Source organism: Aspergillus ambiguus, assembly GCF_047715705.1.
Source record: "Aspergillus ambiguus strain CBS 117.58 unplaced genomic scaffold BDV59scaffold_24, whole genome shotgun sequence".
Taxonomy (NCBI): Eukaryota; Fungi; Ascomycota; class Eurotiomycetes; order Eurotiales; family Aspergillaceae; genus Aspergillus; species Aspergillus ambiguus.
In genome coordinates, this window is record NW_027395537.1 from 1518 (window position 1) to 15023 (window position 13506).

The 13506-nt window shown below is 46.5% G+C and overlaps 2 protein-coding genes across 2 annotated transcripts; both read right to left on the minus strand.

The window, feature by feature from the left end:
- Positions 1 to 859: 859 nt before the first annotated feature.
- On the minus strand, positions 860 to 3346 carry BDV59DRAFT_208927 (chaperonin 10-like protein; the record flags this gene model as incomplete). Its single annotated transcript, XM_073695297.1, has 7 exons — positions 860 to 1430; positions 1698 to 1762; positions 1928 to 2127; positions 2182 to 2819; positions 2868 to 3003; positions 3060 to 3174; positions 3326 to 3346. 7 exons carry the CDS (start codon positions 3344 to 3346, stop codon positions 860 to 862), a joined length of 1746 nt encoding a protein of 581 aa, XP_073546222.1.
- An 824-nt stretch (positions 3347 to 4170) lies between these two features.
- BDV59DRAFT_181794 (fungal specific transcription factor domain-containing protein) lies at positions 4171 to 7720 on the minus strand. The gene is made up of 11 exons (XM_073690289.1): positions 7626 to 7720; positions 6913 to 7552; positions 6670 to 6690; positions 6527 to 6630; positions 6272 to 6467; positions 5678 to 6218; positions 5581 to 5619; positions 5454 to 5522; positions 5134 to 5393; positions 4412 to 5076; positions 4171 to 4360 (listed from the first exon to the last, which is right to left on the minus strand). The coding sequence occupies exons 2-11, from the start codon at positions 7047 to 7049 to the stop codon at positions 4317 to 4319; spliced, it is 2076 nt and encodes a 691-aa protein (XP_073546223.1). The 5' UTR covers positions 7050 to 7552; positions 7626 to 7720; the 3' UTR covers positions 4171 to 4316.
- Between the last annotated feature and the right edge of the window lie 5786 nt (positions 7721 to 13506).

Below are 13506 nucleotides of genomic sequence, written 5' to 3' on the forward strand. Positions count from 1 at the left end.
CGAGAGACATCGCTGACGCCGGACGTCTTCCCTACTACATAATTTTCACCTCACTGGCTTCTCTGCTGAAGCCTGCGGCATGCACTGCCTCGGACAGAATATAAAACTATCTCTGTGTACATGTCCAGTAGTTACTGGTTCGTATCTGCATATTCGTTGCCAAGGCATTGGCAGATATATGTATGTTCCTCTGCCAGCTTAACCACATTTGTATAGATAGAGAAGAGTTGGGGTTGTGTTGACCTCGGACCTGGTCTTTCCAATAAAATAAATCTGACAACCGAGTGGGAATAGCTGGGTCCTTTTATTCATCTTTTCATAATCTGCAAGGATATGTGTGGCGCGATCGGTGTTGCGGTCTATTCGTTGAAAGCATCACATTTCCCGTGTGTACTTGTTCGCTATTGTAAGGCACTATTAGAAATGCTATAACCAACATCGGCTCTTCAAATTGCTTGAACAATGTCTCCCTACTACAAACTTGAAACATATACACTGTCTGCATAAGACAAAGATTCCGGCCGCATTAGAAATACCCGCAGTACGTCGTGGTCACAGTTAAATGTGCTAGCTATACCCATCCTGTCTCACGCCAGGAAAAAAAAAAAAACTGCACTTCATCTCACATATGTCTCCTGGTGCGAATCGTCTCCTTGCTATTAAATGGCCTCCATATAACTAGCATAAGCAAGATGCTCATCAGATGTTATGATCTCTTGAACAGGATCAGCCAGTTATAGGGAAAGGGATCGCTGGAGGCGTTGCAAGGAGTTGATGGAGACTCTCCATGGCCTCGATAATCAAAGCGAATCACGTCCCCTCTTCACTCTCCACATGCGTCGACCACCCAGAGTTTAGGTTACAGATGTGCAGTGAGTTTTCCGTTTTTCCTCGCAATATACGCGGCAATTGTGTCCATCAATGGTGGGGATAGCGAATCGTATGTTTCAAGGCCAACAGCCTTGAACTTCGACCGAACTTCCTCCATATTATTTGGATCGAAACCTTGCTCGATGATTGAGGATACAAAGCCTGCAAACTGCGGCTCCTGCCACCCTTTCGTGTCGGACAATTCCACGTGCACGAAATCGAGACCTTTGAAGGGGTGGTCATGCTCGATACGGCCAAACATATGAACGCCGCATTCACGGCAGGAATTTCGTTGGATTATCGCTTGCTGATCAATAACTTGAAGCTTGTGGCCATTGGCTGTCACTGTAAGAGAATCTCGTGGTACGACTCCGACGACAGAGAAGAGAGCGCCCGTTGGTTTCCAGCACTTAGAGCACCCACAAGCATGATTGTGTGCGACATTACTTCCCAGGGTCACGACGACCTTGCTGCTTTGGCATCTGCAGTAGAGATTCCCGCCTGTAAAGCTTTTATCGCCGATGGCGATGCCGTTGTCGATAAGGGGATGAAGGGAAGGACTCATAATAGGCGGCAAGCAATATTTGAGAGATAAATGTTAGTAGTCAAGGAGTCTGAATGAAACTTGTGGTGAAGGATCGCTATTTATGCTCGAGTAATCGGAAAGTAGAATGTGTAGATGTGATACCATCAATAGATGTTCCACTATCCCCTCATGCGGGGTCCATCTCCTTTGGCTCTATATATGGTAATTTTTATAACGGGGCGTCATGTCACATTATGACAGGAAATAAAGGGTGTGGATCTCTGGGTCTGTGTGAGGAGACGTATTCGTGGCTATAACACAAGAGGAATTACGATCCCTTTCTTTCTTCTTCCGCTGTTTCTTCTTCTGGTAATTGATATTAGTATCATCTTCAAGTAGAATCTACTCGATAAAACTTGTAGGTGTTGAACTTTGTCCTGAAATTCTCCTCAAAACTGTTCTCTAGCGACTAACGTTCTATAAGTGGCTGGGGGTTTTAGGTAGCCTATGCTACAGAGCCTCTGTGTCCACAACACAACGAATACAGTTTCCTTCCTTCATCTGACTAAATGCGCCATTTATGTTGCCAAGGGTTTGTCTGTGAGTTATAAACTCATCGACTTTCAGGTCACCACGCAGGTAATCGTCTACTAATCCTGGTAGTTGAGAACGGCCCTTGATGCCCCCGAATGCACATCCTCGCCATGATCGACCAGTGACCAGTTGAAATGCTGATATATGTGAATTAGTATAAATGTAACAATTCAACAACAATATTGACTTACGTTTTGTCGAGATCTCCTGGCCAGCGGCTGCGACCCCAATGATAATGCTCTCGCCCCATCCTTTATGACAAGCTTCAAGAGCCGCACGCATAACAGACACGTTACCGGTGCAGTCAAAAGTATAGTCACATCCTCCATCAGTCAAATCAAGAAGCGTTTCTTGCACGTTTCCAAGTATTAACCTTGTGGGGTTGACAAAATGAGTAGCTCCAAATTTGTAGGCCCATCCTTGTTTCTCGTCATTGAGGTCAACAGCAATAATCATGCTCGCGTTATGCTTAACAGCACCCTGGATGACAGATAATCCGACACAGCCGATTCCGAATACAGCAATTTTTGAACCGGGTTCAATTTTCGCAGTCGCAGTAACGGCCCCATAGCCAGTCGTAATGCCGCAGCCTAGCAAGCAGGATCTATCTGTCGGGCATCTCGGGGTCACTGAGACGACAGAAATGTCCGCCACCACAGAATATTGTGAGAAGGTCGATGTACCCATGAAATGTAGTAGGTCCTTGCCCTTGGCTCTAAAGCGTGTAGTCCCATCCGGCATCACACCGCGGCCCTGGGTTGCACGTATTTTTCCACACAGATTCGTCTTTCCAGACCGGCAGAATTTGCATTCTCCACACTCGGGTGTACTGAAGGGTTTTAGAAACAGTCCAAAAATCATAAAGATGGGGCCATACTATAACACAATGACGTGGTCTCCAACACTAACATTGGTGACTCCTTGTCCTATCGACTCGACTACACCAGCTCCTTCATGTCCTAGGATCACAGGGAACGCGCCTTCGGGGTCCTTTCCGGAAAGCGTATATGCATCTGGAAGGAACGATACGTTAGGTGCATCCTCGCTTCTCACTTATGGGCAATTCCACCTGTGTGACAAACTCCAGTATGAAGTATTTTCACACGAACTTCGTGCGATCTTGGAGGTGCAACTTGCACAGTCTCAACCGATAGCGGTTGCCCTGCAGCCCATGCGACCGCGGCCTATATTAAGGTTAAGTCCGCCTAGGCAGGTAATATCACTGTGCTATTGGACCAGCGTACCTTGCACGTAATGGTCTACAATGCATTAGTGAATCTATTTATCTTCAATAGGGCCAAATGTATATCGTATTCGACCCCTGCTTTTGCTTACCTTGCCTATGCTCTTGCTCATACTGCCGATAAAGTTGTGAATATAGGGTGTTGGCACGGAAGATTGAACGGCTCCTCCGTAAGCATGGAGATGAATAACTATATACCTCTCGATGATAACTTCGCCCAGTAGTATGCGGGGAAATGACGATATTCCCTGTGAGGGGGAGTCCCCGCACACGATATCTACTCACCTACAGCTGACTGTTTGTATTCTTACGTACTAAGCGATGAATAGAAAACAAAAATCGTGTATAATAACTGTACGTTACGACAGATTGTCCTAGAATATGACGTGATAACGTGACACGGAATCAAATACCAAATTTGGATATGTTATCCGATTTGGTGGACATGCGGGGTTATTGGGGACATCGGAAACATAAATGGCGGTGATAAAGTGCAGTGTGCAGTCAATTATGCGCAAGGGCTATTTCAAGGTCAATATTCTTTGGGTATCTGGGTCCATTCAAACAATACCACCTATTGCTATGCCAATGGACCTGCCACTCATCAAAACTTCCCTTATCGCACCTTTAAACATTGCGGTGTACGGAGTACGCATTCACAAATATAGGACAGTTGGAGTTTTTAATTTCGTGTAAGGGGATTATAAATAGACTTGCAGCAATTTTGTTTTGGGATGGATGTCAGACATCAGAGAAAGATTCATCTCTCCTACCCATGACAAATCTGTGTCCGTAACAGCTAAAAGATTTTTAGCAACATTTGATATCAAGTTCATCGTAAATCATCAGGGCATGTCTAGATATATTCATAACTGCCCGCCCCAACAAAGGAAATGGTCACAAATAATGAATGGATCAACTCAACCACCCCCCTCCACCCAAAAAAAAAAAGGAAAGTGGGCAGATGGTGTGAGGGCGGTATATTATCATAAGTGTCGTCAAACTTCAGCGTCAATTATCATCAACGAGGAGGCATCATAAGGGTAAGTCCCAGGTTACCCGGCGGTAGGATGTAAATCTTGCCTATGCATCTGGGAATGCTCTTTGATAGGCACAATCGATTTCATCTAAATAGTTAGTCTTTTATCGCACAAAAGAACTAAACGAGATTTGCTAACCTCGAATCGCACGCAACGCTTCAAATACGACCGCATGCTTTGCCATCGTTGCAACTATGCATTCCAGTCCCTTTTTAAGCTGCTCGACAAGCTGATCCGAGGCAGCAACACTACCATGTGCGCTAGGTTCCAAATCTGGAGATACCCTCTGAGCCATCCTGGCTTTGTAGCAAATCGTAGACATGATATAACTCCCTTGAGTCAAGCAACAGGCGAAGGATGGCATGGCAAGAGGAAAGTGGCTGATTGTGCTTAATCTAAACCGATCATTATTCCTCTCGCGGCCCGGGCTGCCATCGACTAGCGTGTAAAGAGAATCCGGTCCAGGGAGAAGCTGTATCATGTGTGACATAGCTAGAGCCGCACGCAGACATACCTTCGCCGAGTACTTCACACTAAAAGGCAACTCAGTCTGTGTTGTGCTCGTCATTGGAGTCGTCGGGTAGTCCTGGTATGCTGAGGAAAATGACCAAGAGCCACTGGGCGACGAACCCTGTGACTGTGGTATGTCGCCTCGAAAGTAGTCACTATCCCATAGCAAATCAGATTGTGTAAAAGCAGCGCACGCACTGCCTTGGAGAGTATTTCCCATAAGATCGTATTGCCGTCGGGTAAATATTGAGTTATCTAGAAACGCTTGCGATTGATGTACTTTGATCTGGGCGCTATTTTCATTCATTAGCCTTCTGAATATATCGCTTGTTTGAAAATTGAGATAGTACCTGAACAGCTTAATTCTAGAGATAGCGCGGATACCCAAGGCCGTGGCACACTCTGACCAGTCATCGATGTCGTTAGGAGGTGATGACACTGGAAGCATTTTTGACTGCGCGAGCATTGTATTGATAGTGTCATCAAGGCCTTTCATCCGATGATAGATGTAAGGCATGTTCGATCCTGTGCTCAGGCATCGGGTCAAGTCCAAGGTGAACTGATCGGACAGAGCAAGCGCTTGCTGTGCTTGGATCAAAATACTCCATCCCTGTGGAATATCAGCATCTCCGCTGTAATATTATTATATGTACTGGAATAGCGGACTTACGTCCAGGTCCGCAGAAAACCGGGGATACGGAGTAATAAAATCCGAGTCATTGACCACAATGGAAGGCGACTAATGTATATGTTAATATACCAATGCGAAAAGAAAGTTCTTATGTCAGGATACCCACACTTTCACTCACAATAGAACCCTGCAGAACACAGTAGTACTGCATACTCCTATATTAGCACCGAAAACATAATCCGATCACGCAGTGAGTCTCTTACAGTCATCCACCATGCCCGCCGTTGTGCTTCTGAAAACTTGGTATTGTCATCCCCGAGGGAGTGGATACCCATATCTAAAGCCATGGTCAATGCTTGGCCAGCACGGTACCTCATCTTGGTTAAGTTGCCTCGTTGAGTGTATTCATAGTTAGAGAGAACGAGTAGTGCAAGTATCTTTTCGAGGTCTATGGGTAGGCTGGGATGGAAAGGGTCACGCGTTGTGAGAGGTGATTTGCTCAGGGAGCCCCCCTCACAGTCTGCTTCAATGCTGAGATTTGCCATTTGGGCAAACGCGTGTGAATACGTCCGACGCCAGGACATTGACATTTCTGATGACGGGTCTGGGTCCTCGGGGTGTGGGACAAGTGCCAGAATACATGAGAGAGCTAGGCTCAAAGGGGAGCGCGGTCTGTAGCATAGTTCATATGATGTGGTAGGTGCAAAGGAATTCCACTCAAGAGGACAATCTGGGGTCGGGCAGGTCACTCTCTGAGGCAGTATCGGAAAGTATGGATGGATGAACCGGTAGTACGCATCCAAACTATAGGAAATACAATCAGTTGTCGTCTTACCAATGAGTATAATAGCACCCACATTTCCAATTCACTTCCGTAGGTTCTGACAAATGGTCCTAGTGCGATACTGGAGGTGGATAGCGGTGATTGGTACATATTGGCATCCGGCCCTGTCACCTCATACGGGTCCAGAAAGTCTGCGAATATGCTTTGTATATCGGCCTGGAAGGGAAGTCCGCTAGGTGTCATCGTCTTCTCAGCAGCCGTATACCCTTCTAAAATCCATTTTATATTAGCAAGGACATGGCATATAAAAGTAACTTCGGTCACGTACGTTCATTGAGGTGGGAAGATATGCCGGCCTGACTGGAGGAACTTTCTTGTGCACGTCGCTTCGAGACCGTAGATAAGTTAGACTTCCTCGACCGCCCACGCTTACTGGGTAGATAGGAACATTTTTTCCCTTTGGTTGCACACTAGAGAAGAACATCCATTAATCTTCACCCGATATTGGACTAGCGGAAAGACAAGGAAATGTGCAGCATGAATTCCACTGTGCAACTGCGTCTACTATCATGGGGGAGGTGAATAAGAGAGAAAGGTGACATACATTGGAGCATAGTTCTTGTCCGTCGCACCGAATCCGGGATGCACGGCTGTTGTTGAAGAGATATCAGCCCATATACAGGCAACCTATAACAAGTCGGTATTTACCATGACAGGCAAGCCAACTTCACAGGTGGCTTGCTAAATTTCTTGCGAACTGTAGAACGCTTCGATGCCCTAAATTGAGACAACATGGTTGTCATTGCTGTTACCTCATCGTATGCCGAGCAGTAGTGCTGGACCATGGTCATATAGGGAAAGGGAGGTAGGTAGTAAAGAGAAGAAAAGGAGAGCTAGGCCAGATGAACACGATGCATTACACGGCAGAAGAGAAATTGCGGGTAGCTCCCTGGCATTCCAACATGATATAAGGACGTTTCGATGGATTTATATCCACGCCGGTCAGTGGAGGCACGGCGGTCCCCATTGTGGGTTCATGTTAGGTCAGAAGGTGCGAGTTGACAGTATGCTCCATTCATTATGCCGAGTTCTCGACGCACGGATATGCAATTTCCCATTTTGGCTGGACGGTTTACAATTCGGGGAATAACTTGGTGACAGATTGGGGTATAGCTTGCCTCGACAGGTGAACTTGTGGACCCGGGTATATTATCTAGGCCAGACGATTGACATAGCCAGCAAGGGACACTGACCACTAGGGCTCGGATAATAATGGGTCATGCCGGACCACCGTTTGGACCTCCTGAATGGGATTGGTGTCCAGGATGCCATCAGCAGGATGAATCCTGGTGTCCTTACGGTCGATATTAGCGATGATAAGAATCTGATGGCCCATCTCCATCGACGGTCTGGAAGGGCCCACTCACTGGTTGGCGCCACTATTGACACTCGCCTCCAGGACAGGTAGAATATGCATGTACATGGGTCTTGCAGAGAGATGGCAAAGTAATAACAGTAATACTGAGATTGACACGAACGATAGAATGATGGGGGGAGGAGTATGTGTGCTCCACCCAAGCCAGCCGCTGCTTCATACGATCTTTACGTAGATGACCAGTGTCTAGGATTATTCTTTCAATGACGCCACACATTTACTAATTCTATCGCCTTCATAACGGGTGGCCAAGCGAAAGTATTTTCAGATGTTTAATTTTGCATTTTTATTTATCCTTCGCCCTGCGACAAGTACCATGGATCTTCGCGAACCCCAGCTGTTTGGTGATATCGTATTCATGGACGGTACTTTCGTTATCACCATTAACTCAAAGACCGACAGGAGGTCCTTTTCCATAAGTCAAACTCTGCTGGTTACTTGGTTTGGTCGTCATCGTATGGAGCCCCCTTTCATCATTTGGACCTCTCGGACGTCTTCCTATGTTTCTTCATCTGAGGCTCTATGAAAGTTCAAACTCAATCCCAGAACAGGTTCTGGGTGAACTCCACGCTTCTCCTCCGATTTTTGATCTGCAAAGATCCTGGAAACGCCGCCATGACCAGCACGTCAAACTAGCGGGGTGGTGGCGGCGGGCTGTAAACCGGTGCCTGGTCCGGTCATGCCATCAGCCAGCCACGGGCTGGCTGGTGTGCATAGGCCCTAGGCGGATATTCGCAGATCGGCAGATCTAGAAGGGATCATCCTGCACCGAGTCGTGCGAGGAAATGCCGATTCCAACGTCTCTTACCCAGACGAGCCTAGAAGAGGAGGCACGGAGGATATGTAGGATCCGACATAAGCACCGCGATGGGCTGCATATTTGTTATATGAATGATCCGGATCGGCCGCCATGCACGATCGACAACCAGACAGTGGGATCCTCTCGATTGGAGTGGATGGCGCATGAGCGTACCGGCTATCTTAACATGATGGCCCATGGCCATCAGCTTACCCTGGTAATATGCATGAATAATAGATTGATTAGGTTCCGTTTTGATGATGGAGAATGAGCGTTTATTAATCAACTATATTGGAATGCCCTGAAATAGGGAACTAACCAAGAAAAAAAAAAAAGAGAGAGAGAGAGAGAAGAGTGAAATGGGCGATCGCGATCGGTCTGACATCGGAATGAAAACAACAAAATACGGCGTGGAAATGGAATCAGAGAATGGTGGAATGAAGGTCCCACTTCGTTTCTCTGGTATTGCCCCTCCATCAAGATCGGGGCGGAGGGATTCTCACCTGGTCCCCGATACCCCTCCAATATGTATGTACTATGAAGAATAACCCCCGATGGAAAGAGGAGAAACCACCCTGTTCCTCAAAGGAGGAGGATCAGCCAGGATGAAAGATCACCATGGCGCCAATGCGTGCCATGATCCTCTCGTGGCCAAACCCCATTAGCTGTCAAACGGTTGGAGGCCGAGGTAAACTAGCCTGTCACTTGGTACACAATACCTGTCGGATCAAAAGTTTATTCGCTTATTTCGTCATGTCTGCTAGCATGCATGCATTTGCTGATCCCGCCCTTCGGTCTATCCCACGCATGGTGAACAATCTGTAGCCCTTCTTAGTCGTTTCCATATTATTTCCCATCCCTTTTTTCGCCTGGCGGTTTCTCGCCGAAGAAATTGCTTCCTGTTTTTGAGCCCCGCATCGATACACTTGGCCTGAGGGGGGATTGGCCCCTTAGGTGATGTGGCGCTATCTGTGCCGCAAATGACCTACATAAGCGTTCCAATTCCAGGAAATACTGACCACGGTGCTCTGGTAGCAGCAAGGATTATCCCGGTAGATGGATTCCATCCCACTCATCGTACTTTTGCCTAGCAGAAGGGGAACTCTGGAGAGTTATCACTAGTCAAACTCATCCCTCGCTGCGCTTACTACGTTTGATCGAATCAACACGCGCGTCTCCAACTATTCCTCTTGCCCTACAGGGTGGATCGGTGAATTGAGTTCAACACTCGTGTTGCAAAGCGAAAAAGACACGTACGGTTAACAATCCATGACCTGGTCGGAACATTTGCCGGCTTGCCAGAATTCCCCACACACGATGATCCTCGCCGGTCCAAACGGCCTTGAGTCTCGCGGAAAAGGATCCCGGCCCACGCACTTGGCCTAGTAAGGAAGATTGCTTTATGTAACTAATTTTTTAGTACATAGCACTTCGTCATTTTCACATGGCACCTACCAATTGTGTATGCGATGTCTGCATTGATCTTCTAAAGAAAGACGTATTATGTCTAGGTTACTTGCTCGAAAGTATGGACTTAATGAGGAATTAGCATCTTCCGCAATATACGTAAATTGCAGAGACATGGTATGTGGAGGACTTGGAACCAATTGCGCAAGCCGCCGGTAAAGAATGACGGTTTTTCCGATTTTCCCTTGCAGAAAACCCCTCCTGTGGGCAGGATCCGAACGTGCGCTACAAATCCGTGTGCCGTTACGTGGAGCACTTAGAGTGTGGTTGGTCCCGGGCATTTTACTGTGCATAAAGTGTCGTTTGATTTTTAAGACAGTGGCGATATTGCCTATCCCTTGCTGTAGCCGTTAAACTGTTGCGTCCCGGGACTGGCCAAAAGGAGTACTTCTTGTTTTCCCCTGAGCCGCCACCTGTATGCCACGATATTGGCAGATCGTGCTACACGTCTGACCCTTGCATTCAACTTACTGCGCATATATATTCTGTTCGATAATTCCCGGAACGAAATATAGAACACATAATAAGTGGATTTCGATTCTTGACTATGAAAGATAGAGCAAGGAATAGGAACCGCTCCAGATGAGGAAATGGGTTACATAAGGGATCATGTGCGACAGTCTTGCTTGGTCCCTCGCTATTTCCCTAGCATAAAGCCCACTTTTTTTTTTTTTTTTCTCTTTTGGTACTGCTTGGAAATGCCTGTCTTCTCTGCATTACGGTGTGCATGGCGTGGGCCAGGTGTAACTGGCACGTATGTGGCAATGTAACCACAGACATAGGTGAACAAAGGACGCTCGAACAGTCATCTGGTGGGTTGAATCGGCAATATGGCCTAGTTTCTTTGCAATTCTCGTGACAACCAGAACACCAGGACAGAGAAATCCGACCGTCGGGGAAATGCGTTGGATAATCATGAGCTCTCTCAATGCATACCCTTCCGCTACTGATGGAGACCACAGGACTATTCACTAGGCTGTTTTCAAATTTACAAGGCTTTACGGAGTAGGTAGTACATACTGCGTAAGCTCACTATTTTGGAATAGTCTGCGGGCTTGATCTAGTCTTCCGGGAACTCAACAAGATCCAAAATCTACTATATTTGGTGTTTGAGTCCGCCATTGGGGTCAAATTGCCATCAGTACCCCTAATCTTTTAGGTAGCTGTTGGGATACCCCTGCGGCGAGATATTGATCGGTGCCGAACTCTTGTATGTGGACCTGCAAATATATTATCTCCATGCGTCAAGCCAAGGGGTCGCGGTTCTCGTCTTCGTAGTACTCGATGCGTGGTCATGACTCAGTTCATTGCCTGTGAATGGCTTATACACTACAGCTGTTTTGCAGGAGGGGTTGAAATATTTTTCCTAGTATTCGGAGCAGTGCTAGTATACTAAGGTAGTTTTATCGGAAGAAGCGATACACTTCACGTCTCTGAGGGCAATGCGTTAAAAGTCGATCTACTATCGTGTCCAATAGGAGCAGTTCCTGGGCATGTTGATCCGTGTTCTAACCGGTTCCAATCGAAGCGGCTCGAAGCTAGCTCCTCATGAGTCATGGTACTCCGCTGGGCTATGATGGCGATATCAAGGTCGGCGATTAATAGGACCAGGGTATGTGGCAAATGCAGCTCCTCTGCATTCCCAAAGGATTAATGGATTTTCTTACGCGTTGGAGACCGCCCCATCGGATAATCAGTACGCTACTGATCGGCGTTAGCCGAAGCTGAGGGCATAATAGTACATGCATTCTTTTGCGTACGCATAAGCGAGGAGAAGCCCATATTTTGTTTATTCCGCTTGGTATGGTACTAAATACGACTTACTATCCCCTTTTGTCTATTTAGTTACTGTATTTTATTATTATTATATCTTACCTTTTTTTATTATTATTTTTAGGTCGAATGCTGATGCCATAGAATTACAGAGCGAAATACTTGAATGAACGTGTGTGGGAGGAAATCGAGTGCCGTGTATTTGATGACTGAGTCACTAGGTCGTTGATGTAAGCAGTACGGCGTACGCAGTAGGCATCACTGTCTCTGGGGATTATAACAGTGGTATCGTTCAGGAGAGAATAATAAGGTCTTGCATGTTTGCTAAAATAGTGCACATGTTCCTCCAGTAACTTAGAAAGTGGGTGGCTGGGATAGCAGGATCCACCATAAGCGCGGTTATTATTAGGGTTTTGTATTATCCGCCCGCACCGAGCTACACCGTAGGCAGTACTACGTATATTAACAGACAGTTATTATTATTTAAAATAACAATAATTGGTACGTCAGCTTTCTTTGCATCAACCCATCCCCAGCCATATGACATATAGCTGGCATGCATGAGCATGACAAATTCTGCAATCCCACATAGTACGCATAGGCGTAATACAAACGGCGCTGCAGGGAGCTCAACGGCGTTAGTGTACCTACCGCACGAGAATCCTCCAGACACGGAATAAAAATACATCTACTAATCCATTTGCTTCACGTTGCTCCACTCGAACGGGCTTCACAGAAGACCGATTTAGCTCAAAGATAATCAATTTGCCTTCGGGCCAGCCACATGATCGTGGTAGCTAATCTATACACGACGAATAACAATAATTTAAATTAGAACGTCAACCCACAGATCCCAGGTCAGGCTCGGCGCTGACTACCAATCTAGGACATATTGTGGGCACAGGTGGCAAACGGTCACCCAAAGAGGGCCTGCTACAGCATTTCCAGGTACTCGGAATCAGGCACAAGACCGTGTAAGATCACTAGGCTTAGTTACATCAAACTGCGCAGGGGTGCGGCGTAGGTACTGCTAAAACCTAAGACCCACTGTGCCTGGCCCTCCGCCATCATATTCTCGCCATTATGCGAAAACCAAGCGGGCCCTCCCTTTGCTGTCTCACCCTCTTCGCTCCTATTGCATTTATCGACAAAAATACAGAAACATGGGGCCATTCATCATAGTTTGGCCCATGAAACCTACACGAATCATGAATGATGACACACCTCACCTCCACAAGCTGGATCAGTCATCACACACCGTACAAGAAATTAGTCTTGATTCTTTTTTTTTTTTTTTTTTTGATAGGGATATCTCTCATCTGGTGGACTCGGAAAGAAAACCAAAGTTAATGGGTTACGAACAATTGCCCACCAAGGCGCTAGTTGCTTACTCTGCCTCTGATCAAGGATCCTGCGGAGTGGGGAAGGGTAACAAATAAAATCGAGATTGAATAATCCCCGATGGATGACAACCATCTAGATGTCGATGTCATGCAAATTGTAGGCTACCCACGATAGACTGCAAAGTGATATCTCCTCACTCGCACCAGACGTTTCAGCATGTCTACGATACGCATTATTCTGGTTAGACAGACGGACTTCGGTAAATATGCAGTCATTAAGTTCATTCACCAAACAAGATTGTGTGGGGTCTTAGCATAGCAAAAGTGTTCGAGCACAGTCTTCAAGGTTCACTGCTCTTCGTTCAGAATAGGAACTACAGCGTACATCAGTTACCTCAATGTCTCCACAGCTTATAGCTCAGGATTCGAAGCCTCCTTTCAAGAATTTGCAGGAATATATTTCCAGCTCCGAGAGTGGTAGTGTTAGGACG

What these genes read in the sequence shown, in the direction of transcription:
- BDV59DRAFT_181794 (XM_073690289.1), bottom strand. Translation starts at nt 7,049, where the DNA reads ATGACCATGGTCCAGCACTACTGCTCGGCATACGATGAGGTAACAGCA. An exon ending in GTTCTATTGTGAGTGAAAGT is followed by an intron (nt 5,523 to 5,580) that starts GTGGGTATCCTG and finishes CATATACATTAG; the next exon opens with TCGCCTTCCATTGTGGTCAA. An exon ending in GGTTTTCTGCGGACCTGGAC is followed by an intron (nt 5,394 to 5,453) that starts GTAAGTCCGCTA and finishes GATATTCCACAG; the next exon opens with GGATGGAGTATTTTGATCCA.